Genomic DNA, 16,639 nt, shown 5'->3' on the forward strand with positions numbered 1-16,639 from the left:
CTTCAGATCTTGTGGGAACAAATGGTTTCCCTGGGATTCTCCAAGATTCTGCAGCTACAGCATGATGCTGCTTGCTTGACAAAGTAGGCATCCAGGGTACCGCATGGGCTCCTGCTCATTATTAAAGACAGGGCAGGTGGCAAGGGTGAGATGCAGCAGCAGTGGGACCAGGGGACTCTTGGTAGTGTGTGCCTCACCCATGCCAACACATGAGGATGGCCCTGAGCCCTACACCTAGGGTCTTCCCATGGAACTGAATGGCGGGAGATGGAGGACAAATAGAAAGAAAGACTTCTGCACACAGCATATAGTTAAGCTATGGCATTCACTACCACAAGAAGTAGTGATGGCCACCAAGTTGGACAGCTTTCAAAGAGGATTAGACAAATTCATGAAGGACAAGGCTATCAGTGGCTACTAGTCATGATGGCTATACGCTACTTCCAGCATCAGAGGCAGTGGGGGACACGAGCAGGAGGGTGCTCTTGCACTCATGTCCTGATGGTGGGCTTCCCATAAACATCTGGTTGGTGGAGACTCATATGCCTTCTAATTCTTGGCCCGTGCATTTAACTGACCTCTTCCAAGTTTCCTCTACCGCCATGTTTCTTCAGGTGGTTCCATTTCCTGTCATTCTGAGTGGGGGTGTGGAGGTCATGGCCAAGGCCAAAACCTGCTCATGTGGCCTTCCCAGCTCTTGCCAGCTTCTCCACCATCATGATGATTTACTCCCACTCCAGTTGATGTTGTGTAATGGAGCCTGCTTCCATGAACCTTTTGAAGGTGAGGAGAAAGATGGTAATATTATCCAACAGCCCACTCATTTGGATGATTTTGTGCTTGGAAAGGGCTAGAAAAAGTTGTTCTGACAGACTGACATTACTAATCTATCCATATGGCCAACTTCTGTCAATATGAAACTGCTATATGTATGATGGTGTCCTCCAAAGGATCCTGGGAATTGTAGTTTGGGGAGGGGGCAGAGAATTCTATATTGGAGGTACAGAAATAGAAAAAGACAATCCTGTCCCTGGCCTCCTGCCAAGTGGTCACTGCCATCAATGAGGCAGGGTCATTCTGCAAGACTAGCCATATCTCCCCATAAACTTGGCCGTGGCCTGTCCAGATGAGGAAAGTCTGTAGCCTCAACTTTGCATATTCCTGAAGGATTCTGTCCCAAGAGTTGCTATACATTTGGTGATGCCCATCTGGCAGACCTTCTTGAAAAGGCTCCCAGAACAAGAAACTGAGAAGGGTGGAGCAGGCAGAGAAGCTCAGCACTAAATATCCTGACAAAGCCTTGTTCCCCCCATTCCCTTTACCTCTCCAGTCACAACCTGAAATATTTAATGTGGTCTTTTCATTGTGCTGTTGGCCATGGTAACTGTTTCCAGATTAAACTGTGATTTCAGGAGTTGGTTCTGGCTGAAACTTGGATGTCCTACCACTAGAGCAGTTCAAAGTGATCGATTTTTTCTCCCTTCTCCCTAGGTAAGATGATGACTGCAAAACCGGATGTGTGTATCGATCTTTGATGGGAAAAAACATCCAATTGGGTCTGAGTGGAATACAGGTCACTGTGTCAGTTGCAGCTGCAGTGAAGAAGGAATGGGCTGCTGTGACAGGTAGGCAATGGCCCAAAGGCAGCATTATATTAATCTATTGCAAGGAGGTTTAACTAAAACTAAAACATTTGTCCTTGCATGAGGGGCAGCCCAAAGGAGAGCTGGAAGAAGGGCCAGTACCCCTCAGGAGGCAGGTAGAGGCTTCAGTTGCATTGAGAGGCCAACATATGCTAGGCTCTCACAATACTCCATGCATCAACTGTCAAAGTTCCTTAAATTGAAATCCTTAGAACCAGTGAAGGCTGGTGGCTCCAGTGTCAGGTAAATCTCCTCCGGGTTTCAGGCAGAAGCAGTCAGAACTCTAAAGGAGCTCTCCAAGGTGCTTCGCAGGGGAGGGGGTGCTTCACAGCTTGGAGAGCTCCTTTAGAGTTCTGACTGGTTCTGACTGAAACCTGGAGAGGATTCACTGCCCCACTGACATCGGAGCCACCAGCCTCCACTGCTCCGAACAGAGAATAAGACCTGCGTTGGCCTGTGTTCAGAGGAAACACAGAACTTGATTTGTGCCAGGGCTGTGTTCATTGTGGTGTGTGTGTGTGTGTGTGTGTGTGGGGGGGTATTTTGGAGGATATGTAATGGACATAGATGGAAGATGCCATATCATCTGACCTCAGAAACAAAGCAGCCATGTGCCTGGCCAGTACCTGGAGGAGAGAAAACTGGGGCCTAATTTATGCAAGAGCTGTTTTCAACTGAGATGCTTCCAAATTCTCCCAAGAGTGCAGGGGTGGGAGGCAAAAGAGGGGATGTGGTTTTGTGTCTGACAGCTCTAGCTTCCAATCAGAGAATGACTTTACCAGGTCAATAATGATCTTATTTCTGATCACAGCAATTTGGGAGGGAGTACCAGAGCAGACGTTGTTGTAGTGATTTCTGCTCTGTGTTGACTGTGTTAGCAGCAGCAGCACTCTGGCTCTGGCGTCCAAGAACAGCCTGAGAACCACGACTAAGTGGGAGATGGTGTCCCACTGCTGCCTGTCCAGCAGTTCGCTGACACCAAACTCCCCAGCCCTGGCCACCTGATTTTTTGGCTCTGAAATGCCTAACGCATGCAGACCTTGGGTTTTGGGTACCTGTAGTGCCCCACACCACACATACAGGAACATTTGAAAAAAGGTCCAACATGCATCAGTGGCTGGCAAAACATGCAACCAAAGAGGACGGTATCCCTCTGGCAATCCATCGTATCATTCCCCAAAGATATTGACCACTAGGAGAAACTTTCTGAAAGCTTCACTTCCTAGGTCAAGCAACACACTTTCCAAGTTAATTATCTACTGGGTAGCTTAAATAATGACTGAAGGCAAAAGGAGAAGGGGACGTCAGAGGATGAGATGGCTAGATAGCATCACTGATGCAATGAAAATGGACTTGAGCACGCTCCGGGAGAGAGCGCAGGACAGGGAGGCCTGGCGTGCTATGGTCCATGGGGTCACGAAGAGTCGGACACGACTGAACAACAAAAAGCTTAAATAATCCTTGGGGAAACCTGAGTTGCTAGATCTAAGTTCAGTTCTTTATATGATCTCTTAGTAAGTTAAGGTAAACCTAGCTGAACCTGAGAAAATCCTGCAAGACGATACTGTTCTTTAAGACAACATTCACTAGATCTGAGCTGCTTGGCCAAAGTTAAGCTCCTTAGAAGAACTTTGCAAGTTCAGATAAAACTTGTTTTTTACATCTCCTCCTCCTCCTCCTCCTCCTCCTCCTCCTTTCTTCTTCTTTTTAGATTTGGTGGACCTGCAGTGGTCGAAGGATGCATAGGAGTTGTTGATCCCGAAACATGTAAATATAAGTTCTATAAGGAAAATGACACTTCAAAGCCATGTTTATTTTAAGATCGAATTCCATACCCTTCCTGTTGTCAGGATTTATATGAATGAACTAGTTGGTTGTGGAACTCTGTATGTGTGTGTCTTGCTGTTGTCAGGGCTGACTGTCTCCAGGATTGAGGAAGCTCATGGCAATGTGCCATTCCGTTGCTTCCCCTCACCCTCCCTGTGCAGAAGCCTTCCCTGTGCCCTTTTACTTTTTTTTTTTTTTAAGTTGTTACTCTTTTGGTGACCAGGTGCTGAGTGGCTTCTGGCTGCCATCTTGATTTCCCCCTTATGCCTTGAATGTTGGGTTTTATATGGCATTGCTGCTTCTTGTTGGAAAGCAATTTATCAGAGAGAAAGGCATGGCGAAACGGAATGAGCATTTACCAGTCCCATGACACATAAAAGCTAAAAATAAAGACCATGCTCTTCTTTTAGCCAAGAAAGAAAACAGCTTTACTCATGAGTATTCCTGCACATAACATGCAGGCACAGTTTACAGTTTCAAAGAAGAGTTTGTGCAGTCCATTTCTACAACACCACCAGCAGCAGAGAGCAAGCCATGTGCCTTCCCAGCAATGGAGGGAGGCAGAGAGGGGCGGGGGAGGGAGGAGCAGTGCCAGGTCTCCTTTTTGTCCCTGCTGAACTTCAATAGCCAAACAAAACACAGACAACAGGCTGCTATCCATGACTCTTTAATCCTTTTACTTCAATGGGTCATACAGATGTTAGTTATCAGTAACTCACAGTCTACAAAGGAAATGCCTTCAGGGAGTTCAAAGGGAAACCAGGAAGGTTGAAAGTTGTCCACCATTTGAGAAAAGGCAGGCATGCTTTCCTCACTTAAGAGGGGGGGATCTCCCTCTGTCTTGTGAGGTATCTACGCATAGCTGTTCCTGCTGGGCCAATTGGGCAGACCGCCTCAGCTCCGCCCCGCCAACTCTCTCTTGGCCCTGCGCCTGCGCCTGGCGTCTAAGAATTCAGGCTGTCCAAGCCCCACCTCTCCCTGTTCACTACCTCTCATGGGGTGTGTGTGAAGAGAGGCTCTCTCTGTCCAGCTGAACTATTGAAACCCGAGGAGTCTGTCTCTCCTTGTCTGGAAGAGTCTGGGAAAGTTCCTCCCCCACGTTTTGTGGTTCCTCTTTGGAATCTGAGCTGCTTTGCCACTGCCTATGCTCAGAGGCACCCCTGACAAGCAGGAAGGAGGAGAAAGAAAACCGCTGTAGGCTGTAGAGATCCTAAGGCTTTTGTTGTTGTTTATTCAGTCAGTCACTTCTGACTCTTCGTGACTTCATGAACCAGCCCACGCCAGAGTTTCCTGTCAGCCGTCGCCACCCCAAGCTCCCCCAAGGTCGAGTCCATCACCTCCAGAATATCATCCATCCACCTTGCCCTTGGTCGGCCCCTCTTCCTTTTGCCTTCCACTTTCCCTAGCATCAGCATCTTCTCCAGGGTATCCTGTCTTCTCATTATGTGGCCAAAATACTTCAGTTTTGCCTTTAATATCCTTCCCTCAAGTGAGCAGTCTGGCTTGATTTCCTGGAGTATGGACTGGTTTGATCTTCTTGCAGTCCAAGGCACTCTCAGAATTTTCCTCCAGCACCACAGTTCAAAAGCATCTATCTTCCTTCGCTCAGCCTTCCTTATGGTCCAGCTCTCGCAGCCATAGGTTACTACGGGGAATACCATTGCTTTCACTATGCAGACCTTTGTTGTCAGTGTGATGTCTCTGCTCTTCACTATTTTATCAAGATTTGTCATTGCTCTCCCCCAAAGAAGTAAACGTCTTCTGATTTCCTGGCTGCAGTCAGTGTCTGCAGTAATCTTTGCACCTAGAAAGACAAAGTCTGTCACTGCCTCCACATTTTCTACCTCTATTTGCCAGTTATCCATCAAGCTGGTTGCCATAATCTTGGTTTTTTTGAGGTTGAACTGCAAGCCAGCTTTTGCACTTTCTTCTTTCACCTTCGTCATGAGGCTCCTCAGCTCCTCCTCGCTTTCAGCCATCGAAGTGGTATCATCTGCATATCGGAGATTGTTAATGTTTCTTCCAGCGCTTTTAACTCCAGCCTTGGCTTCATCAAGCCCAGCATGTCGCATGATGTGTTCTGCGTACAGGTTGAATAGGTAGGGTGAGAGTATACAACCCTGCCGTACTCCTTTCCCAGTCTTAAACCAGTCCGTTGTTCCGTGGTCTGTTCTTACCGTTGCGACTTGGTCATTATACAGATTCCTCAGGAGGCAGACAAGATGACTTGGTATCCCCATACCACCAAGAACTCGCCACAATTTGTGATGATCCACACAGTCAAAGGCTTTAGAATAGTCAATAAAACTGAAATAGATGTTTTTCTGAAACTCCCTGGCTTTCTCCATTATCCAGCGGTTATTGGCAATTTGGTCTCTAGTTCCTCTGCCTTTTCTAAACCCAGCTTGTACATCTGGCAATTCTCGTTCCATGAATTGCTGGAGTCGACCTTGCAAGATCTTGAGCATTACCTTACTGGCATGTGAAATAAGTGCCACTGTTCGATAGTTTGAACATTCTTTGGTGCTTCCCTTTTTTGGTATGGGGATATAAGTGGATTTTTTCCAATCTGTTGGCCATTCTTGTGTTTTCCAAATTTGCTGGCATTTGGCATGCATCACCTTGACATCTTGCAAGATTTTAAACATTTCAGCTGGGATGCCGTCATCTCCTGCTGCCTTGTTATTAGCAATGCTTCTTAAGGCCCATTCAACCTCACTCTTCAGGATGTCTGGCTCTAGTTCACTGACCACACCATCAAATCTATCCCCGATATTATTATCCTTCCTATACAGATCTTCCGTATATTCTTGCTACCTTTTCTTGATCTCTTCTGCTTCTGTTAGGTCCTTGCCATCTTTGTTTTTCATCATACCCATTTTTGCCTGGAATTTACCTCCGATGTTTCTAATTTTCTGGAAGAGGTCTCTTGTCCTTCCTATTCTATTATCTTCTTCCGCTTCCACGCATTGCTTGTTTAAAAATAATTCCTTATCTCTTCTGGCTAACCTCTGGAATTTTGCATTTAATGGGGCATATCTCCCCTTGTCACTGTTGCCTTTGCTTTCCGTCTTTCTTGGGCTGCTTCCAGTGTCTCAGCAGACAGCCATCTTGCCTTCTTGGTTTTCTTTTTCTTTGGGATGTTTTTTGTTGCCGCCTCCTGAACAATGTTGCAAACTTCTGTCCATAGTTCTTCCGGGACCCTATCTACTAAATCTAGTCCCTTAAATCTATTCTTCACCTCCACTGCATATTCATTAGGAATATTAGTGAGCTCATATCTAACTGATCTGTGGGTCTTCCCTATTCTCTTTAGTCTGATTCTAAATGGTGCAATAAGAAGTTCATGATCTGAACTACAATCAACTCCAGGTCTTGTTTTTACTGACTGCATAGATGTCCGCCACCTTTGGCTACAAAGGATGTAGTCAATCTGATTTCGGTGTCGACCGTCTGGTGAAGTCAATGTATAAAGTCGTCTCTTAGGTTGTTGGAAGAGAGTGTTTGTTATGCACAGTGAGTTGTCTTGGCAAAATTCTATCAGCCTATGTCCTGCTTCATTTTGTTCTTCCAGACCATGCTTGCCTGTAATTCCAGGTGTCGTTTGACTACCCACCTTAGCATTCCAGCCTCCTGTAATGAAAATAACATCTTTTTTTGGCGTACTATCCAGTAGGTGCTGCAGATCCACATAGAACTGATCTACTTCTCCTTCTTCAGCATCTGTGGTTGGGGCATATATTTGGATCACTGTGATGTTAAATGGCTTACCCTGAATTCAAATTGAGATCATTCGGTCATTTTTTGGATTGTATCCAAGCACTGCTTTAGCCACTTTATTTTTAATTATGAAGGCTACTCCATTTCTTCTGTGGTCCTCTTGTCCACAGTAGTAGATCTGGTGGTCATTTGATGTGAAGTGGCCCGTTCCAGTCCATTTCAGTTCACTGACACCCAAAATGTCTATATTTAATCTTGACATCTCCCCAATAACCACATCCAATTTGCCCTGGCTCATAGATCTTACATTCCAGGTTCCTATGGTGTGTTGATCTTTAGAACATCGGATTCGTCGTTCACCACCAGCACCATCGGCTGCTAGCCATCCTTTTGGCTTTGAGCTAGCTCGTCATCACATCTGGGGCTAGTTGAGCTTATCCTCTGTTCCTCCCCAGTAGCATTTTGACCATCTTCCGACCTGGGAGTCCCATCTTCCGATGGTATACCGACATATCTCTGGTTGTAATGATCCATTTAGTTTTCATGGCAAGAACACTGGGGTGGGTTGCCGTTTCCTTCCCCAGGGATCGTATTTAGTCTGACCTCTCTGCCATGACCTTCCCATCTTGGGTGTCCCTTCACGGTTTAGCTCATGACATCATTGAGGTGCTCAAGCTCCAGCACCATGACAAGGTAACGATCTCCTTTGCTGAAGATCCTAAGGCTAGCTATGCCTAAATTCCCATGCATCAACTAGCTAACTGCCAAACTGCCCTCTTCCTGTAACTTGCAGACTAAGTTGCAATATTCTCAATGCTGGAAGTTGCGTCATTTCAGGGCACTGAGGAGAGAAATTGCCAATGCCCCAAAATGAAATGGCCCTGGGGCCTGAGGTGATTTCTCTTTATGTGGTGGAGCCCGTGAACTGCCCATGTTCTCTCCCTTCCCCCAGAGAGAGCAACCAATTCACTTAGTGTGTAGCCAGATCAGTCTCTTCGTGACCTCCATTGCTGTTGCTGGCAGTGACTGGGGCAGGGCAAGGCAGGGTGATGCTCACTGAGACCTCTGAGCATGCCTGCCTGCTCCCTTTCCTCCTTCCTTCCAAGGTCTAAACTATAAGTTACGCTAATCATGTAGCATGTGCCTGAGGCATGTCTCTCTCTTATGACCCATCAAAACTCATCAGGCCCCACCTCTGAGCAGTCAGTACCCACCCTGGCTCTGCCTTGACCCCACCCTGTTCCCCCTGTGGAGCAGATATCTTTTAAAATCACACATTAGCAATTCTAACACTCCTCCCGGCCCCGGCCCTCTCCCAGGGCCAGCCTGAGACCTGTTGCTTCCTGTGGCAAAGATGCCCCCTGTCCCACCCCATGCCATCATCTCATGGCTGTTGTATAAGCCAAAAGGAATATCATTTCAAAATATACAAATAAGTCGGAAATAAACATAAATAAATAAGAGAAGTGTGCATACAGTACAAAGTGGGCCCAAGGGCCCAGGTTCCTCCAAGCCTTTATGGGTTAAATTGTTCTGAACCACCCTGAGAGTTTTGGCTATTGAGTGGCATAGAAATGTAATAGTAAATAAATAGCAACGGTACTGTTGCACAAAATGCTAGTTTCGCCCCCTGGAGGCTAGTCCAATTTGCCCCAAAGAGGAGAGTCAACTTCAGGCTGGGTCCAACTCAATTTTATTGTTTGCAAACAGTTCGACAAAGGAGCTCACGCTCAAAAGCAGAGTCGACCCTGGGCAACCTCCGCGCTACAGTTTTATCACTTAGCTTGCATTCCTCAGCCAGCGTGTTACTTTTGATTGGTTGCCAGCGGTTTGCTTAGCAACCTTATCTTAGGGTTACTGTCTGCTCATTCCAGGCATGCGCAGCTCTTACAGTACTATGTGCTGCTTAAGACACATACAATGGCTTTTAGGTTACATTTTTACTACAATTCCCCCCTCAAAAGGCTTTTCTCAAATTTATACTCTCTTTGGTCCCGTGGTGGACTATGCACTTAAAGGCGCAAACTATTATTGCTGTGGCATTGATGGTTTTCTCTAAACAGCAAGTGAGGCCTAGGACGCCTTTGTTCTAGCTACTAGAATGTTGACAACAAAAACACTTTTTTTTTTACTTTTGGAACTCAGTTTCGTTCCGTTCATCAGGAACCCTTGAAACGAGAGCACCCTCTTTCTGTAGAGCTACTTGAGTCCTTTCAGGGGTTCATTATTCCAACGGTGACCTTCAGGTGGGTCAGCTTCCGGTGTGACCCTCTCTGGTGCAGGTGATGCCTTTATTCAGTGTGATGAATCCACTTCTTTTCTTTGGCGACTTTCATAGCAATGGGAGTGGTAAGTAGGATCTGAAACAGACCCTTCTGCTTCTTGGTAGGTGGTTCATCTTTCTAGGACTGGATTAGCACCCAATCGCTGGGATTGAAATTATGCACTGGAGCATCTAAAGGCCAGGATTGGTGCGGTGTCGCAAACCTGTGAAAACAAAACAGACTGCAAAGCAGTAACATAACCTTGAATCTTAAAACTCTTACTTCAAAATTTACATTTAAGCTGTCAGCCATAGGTAATATCCGAGGTGGGCGCTTATAGAACGTTTAAAGGGTGTCAATTTAATACTTCCCTTGGGGGTGCACCGTACTCGAGTCAAGGTGATTGGCAAGGCCTGTGGCCTTTCAACTTAATCTTTAAACAAATTTTAATGAGCATTGTCTTTAAGGTGCGGTTCATCTTCTCAACTTGACTTGTAGATTGAGGTTTCCAAGGGGGGTGTAGCTTCTAGTTAGTTTGTTATGCCTGGGCCACTACTTGCGTCACTTGTCCAACAAAATGGGGCCCCTGATTTGATTCACTCTCTTTAGGTAACAAGAGCTTAGGGATTACTTTTTAACAGGATCTTGGCTACTGTCTGAGCGGTGCAGTCAATTGCTTTTATTATTACTAGCAGGTACCGATAGCCATGAGTCTGGGGCAACTCTGAAAAGTTAATTTGAAATCTCTGGAAAGGATAGTAAGCGCATGGGCGACTTCTCATTTGAGCTGGGGGCTCAAGCATCTTTGAATCATTTTTGAGGCACAAAGGGCAGTCAGCCACTGTTCTCAGGTCTTGGTCTAACCTGAAGGAGGTGCTATCTGCCTCGGGCGCACTCAAAATCGGGGTGTTAAAGGGGGATGATCCCTTTATTAACTAACCATAATTTTTGAACTTCTCAATGAGCGGCTTCAAGCCTGCACAGGTGGCTTTTTCAGAGGATACTGCCTCACGCACACAGGGCTCTCCCTTTTTAAAGAAGATTTTAATTTGTGTTATGCATTTGGTCGGGCAGGGGTTCTGTCTGCCCACACACATGGATTAACATTCTCTAAAATCTCAGTCCCTTTGGCCTCTGACACAATCTTGATTGCTTGAAGGGCCATTCGATAATTTGAGCCCTGCATTGCTGGCAGCTGTACTACAATCTGATTATCAATGAAGAAGATTTTAGCTTGCAGTTTTGTTAACAAGTCTCACCCCAAGAGGGCAACCAGGTATGCAGATGAAACTACAAAGGCATGTTCCAGTATGTTATTTCCAGTCTTCGTGAGGAGGGGCTTTCACATGGGCACTTTAGTTTGTTTTTTTTCCCTTTAATTTCTTTTATAGTTACATGCTTTCCACTTTCTCTTGCCAGGGGGCTTCACAGGGATCATAGAAAATGTGGCTCCAGTATCTACTAGGGCTTTACAGTCCTTGCCACCAACCCTTACTTTTACCTTGGGATTCTCCCGAGCGTTTGTTCGTAGGGTGGTGGCCCTTCAGCTAGACTCCCCCCCACTGGAGGACCCTGCCAGCATTTGGCAGCCTTCAGGGTGAGTCTCTTTTCTCTTTTCTTTCAGCTCTGGACAATCTTTCTTCCAATGTCTCTTCTCTCGGCAATACGCACATTTATTGAGCCCCGGTCGGCCCTTTCCTTTTCTGCCCCCCCCCCCTCTGGTCGCTTCTGTGCTCTCAAGCTGCTGTTTATATCTCCGCCCATGGTGGCTGCCAGCATTGCCTTTTCCTTTTTCCAGGAATGGCACTTTTTATGTGCTCTCATGTGCACCATAGCTCTAAAAACTTCATGATCTGGGGTCTGATAAGGCTAAAGCAGGCGTGGATATTAAGGCTTGCTTCAATTTAAGAAAAGCCTTTTTTATTTTAATTGTCCACTTCTAGTGGGTAATATTTTTGTTAAAGCTTCATACGGGGGCTTCACCCCTTTTTATGGCTACTATAGCCTCCCTCTTGTAACAGGCACACTTATCTTTTGGCTTGCCTGTTCTGCAAATCATGTTTCAAATTCTCTGTGCCATGCACCAGTTTTAACTCTTTGTTTTCTCTGCAAGTTAGGCTGTTTGCCATTGCTTCGACAGAGACTCGCTTGCTTAGATCTTCTTACTAATCTCAACGACACACATTTGGGATAAGCTTTCTTTCTTTTTTTAAGCCTTTTTGTCTGCTACTTTCTTCTGCCTTCTTTTATACCTTTTTCATATCATTAAAATCTAACACCATGACTGGAAAACATTTGTTTTGTATAGTAGGGCATGGTGGAGCAGATCTAACCATTATACTGCTCCTCTGACTGCATGGTCAGGGCCCATCAAAATCAAGGGAAGGGCGTTCTCATACATGCAAAGAGTTCCAAGCCACCATTTTTGCATCGGCAACTCCACACTGCATGAGTTTTGGCAGAGTGTCAGGTTTGCCTCTGAGCAAATGGAACGTCAGAACAGTTCAGATTTTGAGAAAGAGCTGGAACACATGGGGCAGGAACTTTCTTAGGCTTCAGAAACACAGCTGGGCTTAGAAGTATCACGGGAGAGTGGGGGACTCTCTCTCTCTCACCTCTTAAGTTAAGAGAATTTGCGGCCCCCCTTTTTAAAGGGAAACTAACTTTCGTAGTTTCTCTTTGAACTTTTTGAAGGCTGTTTCCTTTGTAGTCTATGAATCTCTAGAAATTTGTATCTGTATGCTTCATTAGGGTAAATGAAATCAAAGCCTTGGAAATCATAGAATCATAGAATAGTAGGGTTGGAAGGGGCTTACAAGGCCATCGAGTCCAACCCCTTGCCCAGTGCAGGAATCCAAATCAGAGCATCCCTGACAGATGGCTGTCCAGCCTCGTCTTGAATGCCTCCAGTGTGGGAGAGCCCACCACCTCCCCAGGTAATTGGTTCCATTGTCGTATTGCTCTAACAGTTAGGACGTTTCTCCTGATGTTCAGCTGGAATCCAGCTTCCTGTCACTTGAGCCCATTATTCCGTGTCCTGCACTCTGGGATGATCGAGAAGAGATCCTGGCCTTCCTCTCTGGGACAACCTTTTAAGTACTTGAAGAGTGCTATCAGATCTCCTCTCAGTCTTCTCTTCTCAAGGCTAAATATACCCAGTTCTTTCAGTCAAATGCAGCTTTTTATCTGAGTGTTGAAATCACAAATCAAACTGTACACTGAGCTGATCACAAACAAACACACAATCTACAACAACGGGAGTTTAAGGCTATAACAAGCCTCACAGTACTTTTTATGGCAAGTCTTTAACTGTCTAAAGTTCCAGTCCATGTGCAGAGTGCCTCTAACAAAGAAGGCTTTGGGCCATAAAGAAGGGATGTTTTTTAACAAAAGCTCTGTGTCTCTTCATCAGTTCGAATGGGGAAGGTGTAACCTTACACCTCTTCTAGATTCCTCCACAGATAAGAACAGAGCAGTGCTGCTCAGCTTTCCAGCTGTGATGCTTTTCTTGTTTTTTTTTTTCTTGCAAATCTCACTCTTTTGTCAGGTCCTCACAGACACCTTCCAGCCTCTCTGCTTGCTAAGGCTAAACCAGCCACGGCGAAGGGGGGTTAGGCAAGTCCCCCTTGGCTCTGCTCTGAGCAGGCTGACAGAGATAAGCTCACACAGACCCTGATATTTTAAGAACTTGCTCTGTCTTTGTTTCTTGATTTTGCCACAGTCTTTAAGTCGTCAAACAAATCTCTTTCTTCAGAAGTTGCAACTTTTTTAACTGCTTTTGCTTCTTCTAACCAACTTGGATACGGTGGCAGACAAACTGTCTCTGGAGGGCCCCCTCCCTCCCCCAACAACCTCTCCTCCCAACCTAACAGACCGAATCAGACCGGGGGGAGCTCAGGGCACCTTGGGCAGGGTCTCCCAGTCTTCAAGCTCCTTCCGTGGGGCTTGAATCAGGGAGAACAGGGGCTTTGGGCTTCACCTCGGAGCATACCATCATGACTACAATATTGAACTTTATATTCAACCTTTTCCCGCCTTCAGTGGATTTTGGTTGGCACTCATCCAAATGCTGATAACCTCACCTTCCCTGAGGCAAATTTATCTCTTACTACTTGATTCAGACACCACCTGGGGTCTCTTGCCCCTGTGGTCCTTTGCCAGTAACACATTTACACTTCTGTAACTAAGGGGGATTCTTTCCGCACCAATTCAACCAACCATCAGTCTAGGCGAATTGATCCCATTGCCCATTATTCACCACATTTTTATATACAGCATTTACAAGATTTACACCAAAGGATCCTATGTCTGGCCAACTAATTCCAAATGCTGGCCATTCCAATTGACAGAGTGTAACCAGCTTGCCTTTCGACATCTTAGTACACGGAGTCTGACAAACCTCAGACGCTTGACTTTGCTAAAGTTCTTTAGCATGCATCCCAAGGGAGTGGCAGAGCTTTCTAAACGGGAGCTACCCACCCCCATTGTGCCTACCTCTATTTGAAACCATACACGGAGCCTGACAAACCTCCGACACTTACACGGAGTCTGACAAACCTCAGACGTTTACACAGAGTCTGACAAACCTCAGACGCTCCGAAGGCAACTCAAACAGAAAGACAGAAGGGAAATCAAGTACTTACTCTGCCCAACACCCTAGTGCCGGCTCTTCAGACCCATTCAGCCTGGTTGACTCAATCAATGGAGTCCACGCCTTTAACCTCCTGGGTGTCCCGACCCCCGTTCTCTGGTGCCGTGGCAGACCTCAAAGGCGGTCCGGCACGCCCCACAGGCACCTTTGCCAGTTCTGTCGTTTGACCCCAGGGTGGTCCAAGGGACTCCTGACTGACTCGCCAGTTTGTTGCACAAAATGCTAGTGTCACCCCCTGGAGGCTAGTCCAATTTGCCCTAAAGAGGAGAGTCAACTTCAGGCTGGGTCCAACTCGATTTTATTGTTTGCAAACAGTTCGACAAAGGAGCTCACGCTCAAAAGCAGAGTCGACCCTGGGCAACCTCCGCGCTACAGTTTTATCACTTAGCTTGCATTCCTCAGCCAGCGTGTTACTTTTGATTGGTTGCCAGCGGTTTGCTTAGCAACCTTATCTTAGGGTTACTGTCTGCTCATTCCAGGCATGCGCAGCTCTTACAGTACTATGTGCTGCTTAAGACACATACAATGGCTTTTAGGTTACATTTTTACTACAGTACCGTTGGTTCATTCTTACTTCAACACGGGTGACTACACCCGAAGGTGGCAGGATGGCTTAGCGGTGTGCAGGGCAGATTGTGCTGCACATGTAACACTTTTCTTCAGGGTCTCTAAACTGACTCACAGCAAAGGCTTTGTACAGGAACAATTAGCATATATTTTAATATATTGGTTAAAACAATAATAATGCACATGTAACAGTTTTACATGCATAACCATACACTTATCACCAAAACAATAAAACAGAGCACAGCCCTCCCAAAGTTCTGCCTTTTTTTTAAAGCTTGAGTCCACAACAAAAATATAAATAAAACTTCTCTCTGAAGCCTAATTTTTTTCTGATGGCTGAAGAAGGAAAACAGTCTCTATTCCATTCATTCCAGCTCCACAGCAATCTTCTCAAGGTGGATCAGGATCCAGCAACACAGGAACTTTGTTAAACAGCTCTTGATACAATATAAAAGAACATAAGCAAACAAGGAACTCATAGTACTTGGGAAAAAAACGTAACTCTTAAAAAAAATTCAAAAGGGAACCTCCCTACTACCCTGTCTTAAGGATTCAGGGTCTTACAGAGAGGAGAAAGCAAGCTTCTTCTTCTCTGCAGTTCTGGTAACTGCCTAAAATGGTGGCCACTCCCTACCTCACTTCTTTACTGAGCATGTGCAGGGATATTCCTCAGAATTCTTCAAGAGAAATATACCAGTGGATTACACACACACAGCTGTACCCTCCAGCACTTCACTTCTGCTCCCCACCCCAAAGCATCTGCCGCCCAAGGTAGTCGTCTCACTCTGCATAATGGTATGGCCAGCCCCTTTGTCTCCACAAACCATGCCCCATTTATTGCCATGATCCGTAGTGTACAGCATATCTCCATGGCCAAGTTTTACTTACTTACTCATAAGGCTTTTGTGGGGCATCCTGATGTAAACTGATGGTTTACAAGAAGATCCTGGTTTGTGTTCGGGTTTATCCTTATGCAGATAGTAGACCAGTGATTATTTTACTGTGGTTTTATTGTTATGTTTTATGTTTTTATCATTTCTGTAAACCACTTTGATAGCCTACTGGACAGTGGTATATAAATTTATGTAATGAATAAAATACACCTCTGAATGTGATCAGATTCTGTCAGTGGCTACAGTTATCTCTATACAAAACAAGACCCGGTTTAGTCAGAAGCACATATTTCCTTCTCATCGAAATATGTTTTTTGGAGCTCTGAGTTCATCTGGAACAACAGGGTCAGGATCCATGTAGCTTCACCCCCTCCTAAGTTGCATAAATATTGGCAGCCGATTCTTGGCAGACGTTGGCAGGGAACATGCTCTTGCCTTCAGAGCCAATTCTTACCAGGAAGAGTTTGCCAGCTCCGCAATGAAACGTCAGCTAGGTAAGCAGAATGCTCTTACGTTCCACTTCAGACAACTGTTGTTCAAATCAAATCTGGATTGGGTAAAATGCTGGAATGCCTGCAGCTCTAAGGCAGCTATTTGCGTTGCACCCGCACTGAAGGTTCAGAAGTATGCGGATAAACTATTTCAAAAACTGACACTTCCATTCCCGGGCTTCTCTTATGCTTAGGGGTGTACGAAACCCCGCTTACCTGGCTCTGCCGGGTTCCGCAGGTGGGGGGAGGCGATCCGTTCCTCCCCCCCCGAATCCTCGACAGGGGGGAGGCGATCTGTTCCTCCCCCCTGGAATCCTGCCCCAGCCGGCTCCGCTCCGCAGCCAGGCCACGGAGCCACTGGCCAGGCCAACCTGCAGCAGGGCCTCCAGCCGCTGCCGGGCTGGTGCAGACGCAAACGGCGTCCTGAGTAGGGGACACCATTTTCGTCCCTATGGTTGCCCGTGATAGGCTACATAAATATTTACGTAGCCTATCATGGCTAAAGCAGGGATGCAAATGGCGTTCCCTACGCCATTTGCATTCCCGTTTTATCCGTGATAGGCTACATAAATATTTACGTAGC

The 16,639-nt window shown here is 46.1% G+C and overlaps 1 protein-coding gene across 1 annotated transcript; it reads left to right on the forward strand.

Moving 5' to 3' along the window:
• Positions 1-1,515: 1,515 nt before the first annotated feature.
• LOC146340737 (small serum protein 2-like) lies at positions 1,516-3,463 on the forward strand. Its single transcript, XM_084807259.1, has 2 exons — positions 1,516-1,625; positions 3,355-3,463. Exons 1-2 carry the CDS (start codon positions 1,516-1,518, stop codon positions 3,461-3,463), a joined length of 219 nt encoding a protein of 72 aa, XP_084663385.1.
• Positions 3,464-16,639: the final 13,176 nt, after the last annotated feature.

This window comes from Heloderma suspectum, chromosome 6 (genome assembly GCF_057233095.1).
Source record: "Heloderma suspectum isolate Gila_16-S chromosome 6, 16-S_ref, whole genome shotgun sequence".
NCBI classification, from domain to species: domain Eukaryota; kingdom Metazoa; phylum Chordata; class Lepidosauria; order Squamata; family Helodermatidae; genus Heloderma; species Heloderma suspectum.

Bases quoted from the DNA above. Each gene is read 5' to 3' on its own strand.
- LOC146340737 (XM_084807259.1), top strand. From the start codon at position 1,516: ATGTGTGTATCGATCTTTGATGGGAAAAAACATCCAATTGGGTCTGAG. The intron at 1,626-3,354 runs GTAGGCAATGGC...TCTTCTTTTTAG, and splicing joins GGAATGGGCTGCTGTGACAG to ATTTGGTGGACCTGCAGTGG.